The sequence below is a fragment of the Dissoconium aciculare genome, assembly GCF_010015565.1.
Source record: "Dissoconium aciculare CBS 342.82 unplaced genomic scaffold K489scaffold_13, whole genome shotgun sequence".
NCBI lineage: Eukaryota > Fungi > Ascomycota > Dothideomycetes > Mycosphaerellales > Dissoconiaceae > Dissoconium > Dissoconium aciculare.
This window is the reverse complement of record NW_022984963.1, coordinates 284,142-298,641: the sequence shown is the minus strand read 5'-3', so window position 1 is coordinate 298,641 and position 14,500 is coordinate 284,142. Positions and strand designations below refer to the sequence as shown.

Below are 14,500 nucleotides of genomic sequence, written 5' to 3'. Positions count from 1 at the left end.
CTGGAATACAATTAGTAACCAAAAGGGATCTTTCCATAAGCTGTCGTTCGCTGTATGTCTGCTGAATAATATATCAGTGACGTCTCTCGTATCTTCTATAATCTTGCATAGTCCGCACGAGCTGGTGAGATGCGCATACAAGATCTTCTCATCCACGGGATGAACTTCGCGTCCTCTCCGAGCATCATTCGCATAGTACCACTACCAAGCATCATTTACCGCGCTTTTACGACTCTCGCCATGTCTGCTCCTCTCGTACCTGTCAGTATTTCTACAGCTGTGGAACAACGTCGCTCGAAACGTGCTTTGGAAGCCAAATCACCGGTTCCAGACAAGGTCATTGTCGAACTGGCAGAGCATGCAATCTTGCATGTTCCTTCAGCATTCAACAATCAAGCTGCTCGCGTGACGGTCTTGTTTGGCGAGAATCACAAGAAGCTGTGGGCCATCACAGGCAAAACATTGTTGAACAAGATTGGAGAGGAACGCTACAAAGATGGCACCGAGCAGAAGATGACAGCGTTCGCTAATGGCTACGGTACCATCCTCTTTTGGGATGATGCTTGTGTCGCCAAAGCTTTGAACGAGCATGCCCCGAACATGTACAAAGACAAGACTGACGAGTGGGTTCAGCAAAGTCAGGGCATGCATCAGTACTACCTCTGGACAGCCCTGGACGCACTAGGGTTGGGCGCGAGCCTTCAGCATTATAATCCGCTGATCGATGAGGAGGTGCAGAAGACGTGGAACATTTCTTCAGATTGGAAGCTCAAGGCGCAAATGGTTTTCGGTACGCCGAAGGAGGGCAGCAAATTGCCCGCAAAGGAGCAGAAAGTGCCGCTGGAACAGAGAGTGCAGGCTTTTGGCGCGAAAATTTGAGACCCCGCAAGTATCGGTCTGTAGAGTTCATGAATCTCAAGATGTCATTGAAAATTGACCCAAGATATGAAAACATGGGTACATTCGGACGTTAAGATCAGCGGTCGAAGGTATTGGTGTAGCGTGGCAGTATATGCACGAAATTTGAATACACTCGGAATTTGCTTCTTGCACTGATTTCCCATAGTGCTTGTTGATCCGCGCTTGCGTTGAGGCAGCAAAGCAGTCTGGTGTACACTACAATTCACATGCAGGTGACCATTGTCATGATCCCGACAATGAACAAATCAAAGATGAATGTGTCTCCTCAAAGATGTCCTTCGTTTAAATGACGTGCGGCTACGGCCGAACCCTAATCCCGTTCACAGCACAAAATTGTCACAACGTCATCTCTCAACGCAGAGCTGTCAGCCTGCTCCTTCTAGGCCAACCACGCGAAAGCTTCTTTTGTTTCGTGTTGCGGTACCTGCGGCGCGCGAATACAATTACATGATCACTTCAATAAACATGAAGTGTTTATGTCTGGTGCCGGACATGGAATCACCGCACTCAAGGGCCGGCTGATAGTCGTGGTGTAAATCACCACCGAAGACAATTCCTCTCTTTTCTTGAAGGGATGTTCCACCGCTTCTCTGCCGCGCCGGACAGGGCGCGAGGCCGGAAAAGCCGAAATGCGTATGCCACTGTTCGATCTGTCGCTGCGACGGGCAATGATCGTCATCACAGCAGTGACAATCCGCATCGGCTCACATGGACCACCAGCGAGCTTGACGAGGCCGAGACACTTGGCAATGCTGCACAGAAGATTCGAAAGTCCACCAAACGCCAGAAGACCACTCATGCGTGTGACCGGTGTCGTTTGCATCGCGTCAAATGTGGTGAGCTGAAGCCCTGTGTCCGTTGTGTAGACGCAAATGCCAAATGCGTGGTCTCCCGTGCGAAGTCATCGTCGCCCAGGGATAGCCAGCCGTTGGGGGCAAACGCCACGGCGCCCGGTAGACATGGCTCGCGCGAACGCGCTGGATCCAATACTGCTGCAGAGCGCACACCGACGTTGGCTGAGGCACAATTCTCACCTCACACACAGCTCCACTGCTTGAACATATCACAGAAATATTCAGCAGAGGCGTTGCCGTTGAACAAGCCCAGGCCTTGTCAATTCGAGCCTTCATCTGAGATTCCAGATGAATCCAAGTATCTGGCAGCTTTGGCCTCTGGGTACTTTCCCCTGCCTCCGTGTTCGGCCATGCCCTCAGGCGCACGCATGCAATCAAACAGGATACTGCAGGCAAGACAACGGAGCTATTACTTACGACTGTTCTGGGAGGTCTACCAGCCACTGTTCCATATAATCAGCGACACTGACTTTAGAGAACTCGATGAGTGCTCTCCGCCAACAAACCCGGGCGACCACGCAACATATTCGGTACGCCACGCTCTCATCGATGCTATGATTGCCCTTGCTGTACAGCACAGCCTGGCCACTGGTCTTGTCAGCCGCATACTAGATGTCTCTCAGCAAACGCCCACGATTGCGTCTGAGGCCTTTTGGCCTGGCTTCCAGCATTTCCATTGGTGTCGCGAACGCATGCGGACCAACGAAGATGTGTGTATAGATGCACTGCGAGCTCACGCTCTTCTCGCGCTGTATCTAATTAGAGGCAACGCATTTCGGGATGCATACAACCTGCTCGGCATTACGATTCGAAAAGCATACATCGCAAAGCTCCACCGGCCACCACCTAGCCAGCTCCCTGAAGGAGAAAAGACCGCTCGGATGCAGCTCTGGTGGATGTTATTTTCTCTCGACATTCGATGCTCGCTTCAACTGGGCTCACCGGTGGCTTGTCAACCTAGTCTGATTAGGTGTCCGCAGCCAACCAGAGACGCACTAGCTCGCTACATAAGTAAGTCCCCGACGACAACCTCAATAGATCACGCTTCATTGGCATATTGCATTGCCGCGCTGCATCTTGCGACAGTCATGGCCAATATCAGCGCGTGCGTTTCGCATGACGATTTGGAAGACCTGAGTGACGCAAATGCAATCGAAGACTTTTCGAATACCTTGGACTCTGCACTCATGGGTCTCGAGCTATGGCAAAGCCAGCTTCCGACAGACCTTCTCATTGGTAGGTCTACCAACAGCGCCGATCAGTTGCAGCTTGATTTGGGAAGTGGACGGCCTTTGTGGCTACAGCGGCATGCAATTCTACTCGAATTGAAATATCACAACGCTTATGTTATGTTTCTGCGACCGTGCATGCGAGCAACACGTCTTGCTACGTTCACCGAATCTGACGCAACTCGGGAAGACTGTCGTCTGGAGCAGCGATCGCGATTGCTTTTGGAGAGACACCTCGAAAGTGCTTTGAGCCATTCGTTCGCGGTCATTGACATCATATACGCCGTATCATCACAGTCCGATATCATATATGGCTGGTTCGAGGCGGTAGAGAGCTTATGGAATGCGGCGCTCACAATAGTTGCCTACACAACGTCACATCACGTCGCTGCCGAGTCTCGACGTGCGCAGGCGGGCGATGTCCACGATCGATCGGTTCTGCTGTGCTTCTCTACCTCCCAATGTCTTCATGCATTGTCGCGGGCAGAGCTTATCTTGAATGCGTTCTCGCCAACATGTCCAGGTGTGCTCGCAAGTAGAGATATCCTCAGCTCGCTCGTTGGAAACTTGCGAGCCATCTATCCTTGCTGGGCGGCTCCGCCGACATCCAACCTTCAAGATGTTGCGATGGCCGAGCCAAATGAGACGAGAGGTTCCGGCGAGATGCCTGTCTGGGACGATGTTTTGCCGTGGGATTTGTTCGTCACGCTGATGGCGGATCAGGCTCTCGTAAAGAGTTTGGGCGAGAAGCAGGATGGAAGCTGGGATTCTTTTGCGGATGACAGAACACTGCACTTTACAGACGTTCAAGCTTCGAACGTGTTCGCTTCGCCTGTGATCTTCGCTCCGATGGTATCGATGAGACATGCGGCGGCATGACGGCAATGATCACGAAAATGTAATATTGGGGGGGGGGGGGGCGAAGAAAATGACATAGTTCTGGAGATCCTGAGCGTTCAAATGTGCGTCGCACGATGATATGCAAACAGTTCACTGCCAGGAAGTCTTCGTCGCTCGCGAGACCGACGAAATCAGGCTCAGATATCCCAAAGGATCTTGCCTGAAACGTGTGAATGAGCAGTTTCCACATCGCTCTTGCCGCGGACGTTATTTTCATACAGGCGTGTCACTCACGCGTTATTTTGTCATCACGTTAATCAGGCATCAGCTGGTTGACAAGCTGGAGCAGACATCACTCGCTCCCAGCACGGGGATCGATAAAGTGTTTTGCGTCACTTGCTCGTTGAGAACTCTACACCTCAAACCTTGAGGTAAAGTTTCTCTTCGAAAATCAAGTCTCTTCAACCAATCTGCGCCTTTGCAGATCTCATCAAGTCAATCCTGTGCAAGGCTTATCAAGTTCATCTCGAATCAACGCCTATTCCAGATTTGACACATTGTCGAAACCCATCTGCAGTGAGTGATCATGTGGGCTGTCGTCCGATTCGAGTTCTGACTGATCAAGGCCAGCAACCGCAGAGCACTTGCCATCAAGAACAATTACTCTTCCAAACTCTCACCTTCTACACCGACTCTTTCTTGAAACCCTCACCTTCAAACACCCTTCGCTCCACCAAGCTCACCTGAACAAGCAGAATCGCTCACCATGCTTACGCCATGCTCCAGTCAGCCTCAGAGCACCTTCGTTCCCTTCGGCCAGACGCCTGCTGTGAATCTTCTTCGACATACGGCTGTGCCTACTCATTCCTGCACCAAGATTCTGAACCTGGGTCGTGACGATATTCGCAACATCCTCTTCACCTTATTCTCCGAATCTCCAAAAGCAGGCAATGTCATCCTCTTCACGATCTGTGGCTCAGACCCAGCTGTGCTTGCCAGAAACATCTTCTTGCTCACATATCTTGTGACCCACGTCAGCAAGGCCGCCAACATACCGGACAAGCTCGAACCTGAGAAAATCACAAAGGAGACAGCCACACTCTGGGCTTTGTACTATCACATGTACATCATTCGTGACGATATGCATGTTATGGGTGAGCATCTGAAAGATATTCTTGCCGCTTCGACGACACTTGCAATATGGGAAAGCTCTCGCTACGCGGATCCTTTGAAGTTCCTCTCAGAAAGCACTCTCGTCGAGGTTCGTACATATTGGCAAAGGTACCTGGACGCTCGCAATGATCCAAAGAGCGCAACCCGTCCAAAGGCAGCCATTTTGAAGAAATTCTCAAGGGACGAAACGCGATCTGAGAGACTCAACTTGCCTGCGAACCGCACTGCGGGAATCCACAGTCTCACACACATCCCGTCTTTACGCACTGCGTTCCACAAATTCTGGAAGACAGGAGTTGTTGCTGGTAACGAGTCAGATGTTGGTGCCTTGAACCAAGAAGGCGATGGTCTCGTCAATCCTCTACTCAGCATCAATTCTTTACCTACTCGGGCATTCATCCTCCATCCTAACTCAGATCCATTGCTGAGTTTCCACCTCGCACCGGTATTTGACCAGCCTGCCAAGGAAAAGTTCATGCCGGAAGTTCTTGCGGCTCTTGCCAAAGCCCAATTTGGGAACTGGTGTGCTGTGGTCCAACAACACATGAGGCTGCGCACCGTCCAAATCTCATTCCACCACGGCGATTCTCTCAGCCTGTGTTACTGGCTCCAACAGCACAAAGACGTCCCGACGCAGATGCCTGCATACGTGTATTCCTACCTCCGCTCATGGACAGCCAAGACGTTTGACTTGACTCCTACAGCCGATCTCATAGTGGAGTACGATGTCATCGAGACGTCGGAACTGGGCGATCGTTGCGGTGTGTTGAACTTGCTTCCAGCAGCTATTCCTCTATTAAGCAAGCGCGCCAACGCCGTCTTATACACAGACACGTTTCGATGCACCCCGAATACCACGTCTGAGTATCTCAGCAAGTTGCTGCTGGCTGATCCGGTGACATGTGCTCTGTTGTTTGATTTGATGCCCCTTGGCCTCGCCACTGGCACATCAGTTGAACATTTTGGATCTGATATCATCATCAACCATCTCAATTCAGACAATGTCATGAATCCACTGCACCGAGTGCGCGTGACCTGGAAGCGTCCTGACGGAGGCGATGGGACGAGACCCACGCCGATCACCCCATCACCACCGCAAGTGAGTGTCGACGCTAAACAACTCGCGTCCTTGTTCATCAACTGGTACTTGGCGCTATTTCGCCAATCCGCACAGCCTGCTCGCTGGAACTTCCATGGTACTAGCGAGTACAGGTACACGCAAGTTACCTTCGTGGGGCTCATCGTTCTCGCCCATCAGCAAATCGAGACCGAATGGCAGAAATGTATCACAACGCTTATTGACGGTATCCGTGCTTGGGCTGGCCAATCTCAAAAGAAGGCATTCGTGCAGGAGCTCCTGACATTATTACATATGTCTGGTCTCTATTGCGATTCAGATCTCACGACACCGGCTTCCGACACTGCTAAGAAGCTCACTGAGTCCTCAAACCAGATAGCGCTGACCTCACTCAAGCGCTTTCCCGAGCTGTCCAACATTGTCTGTGTGGCCTTGGTCATTCCCAGACGGAAGTTCCGAGTGCTCCCGTCTTTTGAATTGGAGTCTTTCAGCTACCTCTGTCTGCACATGGTGATACAAAACGAGGGCATGCTTGACAATCGCTTTGCATCAATTCATGCGTGCTTTGGTTGCCTAAACCTGGGCGAAGGCTCGGCGCCTGCTAGCATTGAAGAGGACCCCGCAGGATGGCAAGGTTCGTCAAAACTCATAGTAATGTGCGTCGTGCCAGCCTTTCAATTTCTGGTAGGACGCGAAGGACGGACGCGAGTCGCTGTTGGTGTCAGTGACCTCTCGACCATAAACGCTCTCGCTCGTGTTGTTGGACCAGGAACACGCATTTTCGAGGCATCCATCAATGATGGCAACCATGTGCACCTTTTGACTACACTTCCTAGTGTGACCTCATCGCCGACCAGTGCGCTGTGTGCCAACGTCGCACCTGCGCGCAATCTACACGAATCTGCCAGCAGGCTGACCATGGTCAACGGCATTGCTAAGTCACTATCTGCAAGAGTTACCCTGACTGGAAAAGTTGAATGCCATCGACTGAAAAACGACTGCGTCATCAGAGCTTCTCAGCACGGATCTTGCTCGATGTTCATCTTCATCGGCCCGGAGTGTCGCAAGTTGAGCTTTCCATTTCCGATCGACGGATCGCGCTGCGATCCAAAATCGCCGCGTGCGGCGCTTTGGATCGAACTCACTGCACCTATTACCTGCGCACCCAAAGAGCACGGCTACGAGCTAGACCCGTTCCCCCTGGTCATCGATCGGGGTCAATTACTCTCGTGGAGCCTTGGCAGAATCAATCTTTCGATTTGCCCTCCGATCTCATCAGCTGTTCCATTCAGGCATTTGAAGCTCTTCATCGAGATGGCTGAGAGTATTCAGGAAGTTCGAGCTTTGGCCAACCCTGCCAACAAGAATGGTTGCGATGATGCATCAGAGTTCGTGGGTGCAATGTCGATCCCGAAAAGCTCCGCGGAGCTGTTCACCTCGCAAATGACGATGTTCAAGTTGAAACGGTCGATTGCACTCCTTTTTGACGCTGCCAATGATCGTGTCGGTCGTGCTGGGCAGACACTCAACGCCGTGACGATGTCTACAATCAAAGGCGAAGAATTCCTCATCATTCTTGGACAGCTGCTGCACGATCTGGATCAAGGTTCGATCTGTATGGAAGTATATGTGGTACCGCTTCCAAAACAGAGACCGAATCAGCTCACTTTCGCCTTGTCGTCACTGAAATTTACTGGTCGCGCTGTGGGTATCCAGATCCCTGAAGAAGTGGCCAATCATTGGAAGGCACTGCTCCCAGCCATGGTCGAACGCTGCCGCTACGGTTGGCAACATAAATCAAGCTGCGAGTACTCCATCGGAGAAGAGTTCAGATGTCCACGCACTCGTCCGTTACGCAAGTCGCCAATTTGCTCATGCGGTCAAGGTCATGATGTTGACGGTATTCCGGAAGCGTACCAAGTCCTCGGTCCTTTTGCAACACGCGTCGCCATCTCGCCGCTGTCCGCAATGCCATATGTCGAAGTGATGGCACTCGACATGGAGCAATATGAATTGGCCAAAGTGTGGGGAAATCAGCTGTCTCAACCCGTCAACAATGAGATGGTACAGACGCGATATTTGACATCCTGCTCCCACTGTCGCAAGCCAGGTATCGACATGATCGATTGTCGCCAGTGTCACAAAGAACAGTGGTGCAGCAAGAAGTGCGAACGCGAGGCACGCCAAAACCACAAGCAGATCCGCAACAAGTACACACTCATTTCCAGGGCGAAGGGCCTGCGCCCAAGGATGTGTATCTTAACACACCTGGCATGTCATTCCAAGAGCATTACGTTCAATTTATGATGTCATGTCAGCTCGCCGACATGATAAATATGAGTCTGGAGGACTATCTGACCAAGTTTCCCCCACGTCGCTGATTCGCCTTTGTGTGTCGTATGGAATGCTTTCCTGTCATCGATCTTGGAGCCTGCACTTTTATGATGGCACGCATGTAGCTCAAACGGCTAAATGGAATCGCTCTGCAAGTTTCTGCATTGGCTGGAATGGGCACTTGCGTGCCGTGATTTTTCGCAAGTTTGGGGCTGGAATACGTCGTAGTCATCGTCACAATCCCATTCCTGCACATCAGATGTTGCGTGAACCGAGCATCTCTTCTGAACTTCAATACCTGTGCCAGCGCATGTGTACTTCGGTAAGTATACCACGATGCCTGATGGAGGTGGATGCGCATTGATAAGATTGTATACCGAATGCTCACCGGTCGTGCATTTCACTTATCTGGGACCCACCTTTTGCGCTGCAGCCAAATATAAAATATTCACAAATCCCAAAATGCAGTCATAATAGAATTATCTTCATACTGATTCATCCTTGAAACTTCATAGTGATCCATGTCTTTCCCTGCCCCGCACACATGCAAAATCACCGAGCGGTAGACGATTCAGCCTGTCCAATAATTTACATTTCACTGACTTCGGAAATCATTCGCCATGCTTGTACCGTGCTTCGTCAGACTACGATATTATTTCTATCCGATCGGAAATACGCCAGCCCTCAACCTTCTCAGAGATGCATCAACGGCGTCAACATCTGAAAGTAAAATCCTGTGTCTCGGCAGTGGCGATGCTCGAAATGTCCTTTTCACACTGTGGACAGAACCTAATCGCGATGATCGCTTGATTCATTTTACTACTTGCGATTACGAGCCGGCCGTTCTCGCCCGTAACATCTTTCTCTTCTCATATCTGATGTCTGATCAACAAAAAGACTGCGGCACCAAGACGAGCACAGGAATGCTATGGAACATGTACTACCACATGTTCGTTACGAGCGATGTGTTGTCAGCCAGATCGAGCATCTTGAGATGCTTCTGAAGGCATCAGGATCAATAAACGACTGGACAGCCTCTCCATTTGGCGGCGTGCTGAGGTTCCTCGGAGCTAGCTCCTTCTTCGAGATGCGGACCTACTGGGGCCTCTACCTCGATGCCGCGCGTCGGCGAGATCAGATTGCACAGATCAGAGAAGAGATTGCCGCAATTCACGAGCCTCACAGCGCCGAAGCAACTTATCACCTGTCTGGAATGCGTAGCGGAGGCCTTCATGGAATTACTCATTATGCAGTGCTTGGCTCGACGTTTCGCGCATATTGGAAGACTGGCGTTGTCGCTGGAAATCAGCAGGACGTTTCAGTACTACAGCGTGAGAAAAGAGGCCATACGAACCCGCTACTCCTTGTCTCATCGGCCCCGCGTAATGACTTTGCTATGCACTACGGCACTGATCCTATCTTTGGATACAATGTGGCTGCAGCACTCGACGACTCTTCAGATGTTTCGAACGCATCCGAGCGACTGGCAAAGATCGTCAAGGCACAGTTCCATGATTGGTGTGTCGCGTTCGTACAACACGCAAGAGCTCAAACCGTCCAAATCTCTTTCCACTGCGGAGATGCTTTGGCTTTATGCCACACACTTCAACGCCGCGCTGCCATTCCTCCAAAAGTCCCAGAGCACTTGTACAGCTACACACGTCCCTGGTCAGCAGTTCCGATAAGTCTCGACAGTCGGTTGGACTCATATTCACTCAAGGACTTTCATGTCATCGACACTTCAAATATCAGTGACCACATTGGTATCCTCAACTTGCTGCCAGCTACCGTGCCTTTGCTGAGCTCCGCCAACAATGCCGTCCTCTACACCGAAACTTTGTTGCCTGAAAGCCTTGATCCAGATAAGTATTGTGACGAACTGCTCCGCGCGGATACAAAAGCGATCTGCATTTTCATGAATTTGTCTCCAGTCGGCTACTTGCTCGGAATGTCCACTGAACATTTTTGAACAGAGGCTGCGGCTGATGGTCTCTCCGGGCGTGCAAAATCGAAAAGACAGAAGCGCATGCGCCTCACGTGGAAACATCCAGGCGGTGGCGATCATGTCTCGTCATCGAAGACTTCACCGTTTCCCATCAAACTGAGTGTTGAACACCGTGAGCTCGCCTCATTTCTTTTCCAGTGGTATCTGAACATGTTCTCTCCTTTCGAAGATATATCTCGGAGGTTTCGTAGCCTTGGTACAGGTATCGACCCTTTCTTAACGCGGATCATTTTCAATTCCCGCAAGACCCTAGTCGCATTGATCGGTCTCATTCGTCAACGCATTGAGACCGACTGGCGAGCGTGTCTCCAAAAAATGCTTGAGATGATCGCGAACGATAGATCGCTTCTCATCGGCAGCAACTCTTTGCAAGAGCTATATACACTTCTACAAATGTCGGGTTTGATGGACATATCAGCGATGAAATTGCCGCCGCATGTGAACGCCGGTATTCATGCAGCTGCTTTTGGGACAACTGCTCTGACCAACCTCAAACGGTACCCAAACCTACCCAATGTCATCTGCGTCGTATTGATAGTGCCCAGAGCCAAGCTCACTGTCATCACTTCGATGAGTCTCGATCAATTGGGCACTCCTGGTCTTCAGCTCAATGTCCACGACCACGGAACTTTCGATAACAGTTTCTTCGCGCTTCACACGTGTTTCGGTAAACTTCTGTTGGACAAAGATCTCGCGTTGAGCAAGATTGAAGAAGATCCGGCGGGATGGAAGGGCAAAGCGGATCTCCTTGTGAGTTGCATGATCCCGTCCTTCTCCTTCCTCCTGGGACGTGAGGGTGGGACACAAATTTCTTTGAGAATTATACCGACCGTGGCCTCCACGCCCCTGGCCTCCACTCTTGGGATGTTTCAATGTGTCTACCAGACCTCGGTGAACGATCACAAGAACGTTCAACTGTTGCCATCACTGCCGAACGTTGTCCGCTCACCAGGTCTCATTCGTGGGGCTTGGGACAGTGCACTTCCGAGCCCTGCTGCTGTTCACCTGTCCCTAACTTCTGGAACGCCTGAAAAGTTTACTCTCCGCGCGACCTTCGAGCAAGACAAGGAGCAAGAAGATCTCAAGAATCGAAGTCCAGTCACCGTCCAGCAGGTCAGCCCATGCTCGATGGCCATCACGTTTGGCGATCACAGCCGAGAACTTCGTTTTCCATTTCCAGTGAATGGAAGGAGGTGTCATACCAAGATCTCGCGAAAGCAATGCTGGGTGGAAGTCTCTGTGGCGCTGACATCTGCAGCGCAGCACGCCGGCGGATACACCCTTTCGCCGTTTCCGCTCATTTCCGATCGCGGTCAACTTGTCCCCTGGATGCTGGGAAAGGTGAATCTGTCAAAATGCCCACTCATCCCGTCCGATGCGAATCTGCCATACCTTGAGTCATTCATTGGGATGAGCATGAGTCAGAAAGAAAAGATGCTGAATCGTGGAGAGGTTTCAATCTCAACACACGAAAAAGATTTCTTTGACTTTAAGAAATCGATCGCCGTTCTTTTCATCAGAACCCAGACGAGATTGGGCCAACGCCGAAACACACACAATGTATTCCGCATGACAGTGAATGACGACTGTGACTTTTTGATCTTTACCAACGGCATACACCATGATCAAGCAGTGGGATCGATTTGCCTTGGTGCCTACGTGCTACCTCTTACCGCTCAAACACTTGGCTCAAAGCCCGAGGGTCTTGGTCAGCTATTCCATAATCCCAAACAGATTGGCATCAGCATCAGCAAGGGCGAAGAGACTCTCTGGAAACAGGCGATGCCCGCGTTGGTTGAGCAATGTCGATATGATTGGGAGCACAAGCCTTCCTGCGAGTACAACATCGACGGCGTTCTCAAGTGTCCTCGCAGCGTGAAGCATAGCGAGACGCCAATTTGTTCCTGCGGTGAGGGTCATGATACTGACCTATTGCCCTCAGAGTATGCTTTCTTCGCACCATATGTGACTAGAGTCGCGATTCAAATCCTTTCAGCGTTGCCGTACGTTGAGCCTATGGCCTTCACCATGGCCCCAGAAGCTCATGCAACCACAGCAAAAGGTAGCGGCAATCCCATGACTGCTTTCAATCACGCAAAAAATAGCACGAGCAATTCTTCGCAAGCCTGCGACTATTGTCGATCCTCAAGCAGAAAGCTCTCTATTTGCAAAGGCTGCAATGCCGTGTGATATTGTGATCGAGACTGTCAAAAGGCTGGATGGAAGGCTCATAAGTCTGATTGCAAAAAGAACTCCGTGACTCATTGAGGAGGTCCGAGACTCGATCAGGCGGCGAGCATGATTTGACTTGAGAAGAGGGTGACAGCGCTTGAGCGACAGGGATATTTATTTTGCCGTAATTGCATCATGGTATTGTATGTAGTCAGTGCCCAGGTGAACTTTGCTTTCACTGTTACCTCTTGCGCGTAAGCGCGACCAATTGAGCACTGTTGAGCTAGCCGTTTCACTGTTTCGTGAGTGTTTCCATCTGCTTCGATTGATTTGGAGGCGCTTCTACCTTGCAAACAACTTCACTTCTTGCATTCCTCCAGCTTCCCTTCGAACGACTCAAACTTCGGTCGAATCACCATTGTCTCACGGCTGTCGTCGGAGATTCATTTTACTTGCGTCGTGGACGTCGATGGTCATTCCGATCGACTATCACGGACACCCCAAAAGCTTGCGTCGCCTCCTTCTTCCTCGCGACGCACATAGTACAGAGCCATCGTCTAAGTAAGCTCGTCCATAGATGCTCAAGTCACCGGAATGTTCACAACTTGATAACAACTGACAACATCATATGTTCAGATCGCAAAGAACTCGCAATTCCAGTCTGCGGAGCAATTTGCCACTTGTATCGTTTTGACGCCGCGTGCCTATAAATTCTCAAGCTAAACTCTCTGTGCCGGGGTAAGACTTCAAATCGTCCGTTTTTCCTCAAAAACGCGAAAGGCCTCTCGCGATGCCCGTCTCCGCCCAAAACCGATTTGATGTTTGGGCTCTTGACAAAGTTGACTTGTCAACTTGGGAGCCCGTTCCGCCGTCTGTGCCCTGGCTTCTTATTCAATGGACGGTGATGCAACACATGGGCCTGACAACGGAAACGGTGAACTGTGACTTGAATCAAATACCAAAGAAAGAGCGCGCCCTGGTTGGCATGAAGCGGACCATTCTCAAGCTCTTCAAGTTCTCGCACACTGTACCCCAACGTACCCGAACTATATTCGAAATCATGCAGCTCGAGCTCTTATTGGCTGTCGGAAAATTGTATACCCATCCGGGAACGGGTTTGCTCTGCCTCGATGCCTATGTTCTGCCATTCATGTGGCACAAGGAGCGCCATCTCGTCGGCCACGAGCCTGTCGGCTGGCTTCCTACGATCATGTACGATCATGAAATTAGTGAAGCTGAGGCTGCACTGTGGCGGCGTGCCATGCCAGCCTTCGCGGAACGCACTCGCTTCAATTGGGACCACAAGCCTGACTGCGACTACGGGCACAACGGCACATTCATGTGTCCAGTCGATGGCGAGCATCAAGATTCATGCCTTTGTGAGTGTGGCGGGGGTGTCGACATCGAGCAGCTCTCTCAAGTTGGCGGGCATTGCTTTGCCAGTATAATCGAGTAGCCCACCGATGAGCTAGGGCATGTTCAAGTACATTACTTCAGCAGCACTCAAACTTTTGGCTGCTGAGGGTCGCCAGTTTCTAGACCGTCGCGGGAACCCGTTGACGAATCCGAGAGAGGCAATTCCTCCAGAAAAATATCATGTTCACCCGTGAAAATGTTCCCACAGTCTCTCGACCTGTAGCAGGGGGAGAGGGACGAACATCACAAGTATGCTCATGACTTCTGGATTGCCCAGTGTGAAAGCCCTTCCGTGTCCACTGCGAGCTGACAGCACCGTGAAATGTGCCGTTCTCATCTTCATGATGAGTCGTCCGCTCTCTGCTGGTGTTTGTGGGCCTTAGGTGCCTCAGGCCAAAGAATATAAACGACCGCAGAATAGAGGTTCAGAAGGCAGGTTACGCCGGAGACTCGTCATTAATACTCGCGAGTGCATTGT

The 14,500-nt window shown here is 51.0% G+C and overlaps 6 protein-coding genes across 6 annotated transcripts; all 6 read left to right on the top strand.

Annotated features, from left to right (window-relative positions):
- The first annotated feature begins 87 nt into the window (after positions 1-87).
- K489DRAFT_383698 (Nitroreductase) lies at positions 88-1,185 on the top strand. Its single transcript, XM_033605677.1, has one exon. It carries the CDS (start codon positions 241-243, stop codon positions 877-879), a length of 639 nt encoding a protein of 212 aa, XP_033456516.1. The 5' UTR covers positions 88-240; the 3' UTR covers positions 880-1,185.
- A 127-nt stretch (positions 1,186-1,312) lies between these two features.
- Positions 1,313-3,920, top strand: K489DRAFT_383697 (uncharacterized protein). The gene has a single exon (XM_033605676.1). The coding sequence runs from the start codon at positions 1,496-1,498 to the stop codon at positions 3,881-3,883; it is 2,388 nt and encodes a 795-aa protein (XP_033456515.1). The 5' UTR covers positions 1,313-1,495; the 3' UTR covers positions 3,884-3,920.
- Positions 3,921-4,220: 300 nt separating this feature from the next.
- K489DRAFT_67332 (uncharacterized protein) lies at positions 4,221-8,584 on the top strand. Its single transcript, XM_033608826.1, has 2 exons — positions 4,221-4,420; positions 4,475-8,584. The coding sequence occupies exon 2, from the start codon at positions 4,611-4,613 to the stop codon at positions 8,400-8,402; it is 3,792 nt and encodes a 1,263-aa protein (XP_033456514.1). The 5' UTR covers positions 4,221-4,420; positions 4,475-4,610; the 3' UTR covers positions 8,403-8,584.
- Positions 8,585-9,357: 773 nt separating this feature from the next.
- K489DRAFT_373335 (uncharacterized protein) lies at positions 9,358-10,398 on the top strand (the record flags this gene model as incomplete). The annotated part of the gene is made up of 1 exon (XM_033603412.1): positions 9,358-10,398. The coding sequence occupies one exon, from the start codon at positions 9,358-9,360 to the stop codon at positions 10,396-10,398; it is 1,041 nt and encodes a 346-aa protein (XP_033456513.1).
- A 351-nt stretch (positions 10,399-10,749) lies between these two features.
- Positions 10,750-12,624, top strand: K489DRAFT_412794 (uncharacterized protein; the record flags this gene model as incomplete). The annotated part of the gene is made up of 1 exon (XM_033607970.1): positions 10,750-12,624. The coding sequence occupies one exon, from the start codon at positions 10,750-10,752 to the stop codon at positions 12,622-12,624; it is 1,875 nt and encodes a 624-aa protein (XP_033456512.1).
- A 615-nt stretch (positions 12,625-13,239) lies between these two features.
- On the top strand, positions 13,240-14,209 carry K489DRAFT_383693 (uncharacterized protein). The gene has a single exon (XM_033605675.1). It carries the CDS (start codon positions 13,397-13,399, stop codon positions 14,060-14,062), a length of 666 nt encoding a protein of 221 aa, XP_033456511.1. The 5' UTR covers positions 13,240-13,396; the 3' UTR covers positions 14,063-14,209.
- The last annotated feature ends 291 nt before the right edge of the window (positions 14,210-14,500 follow it).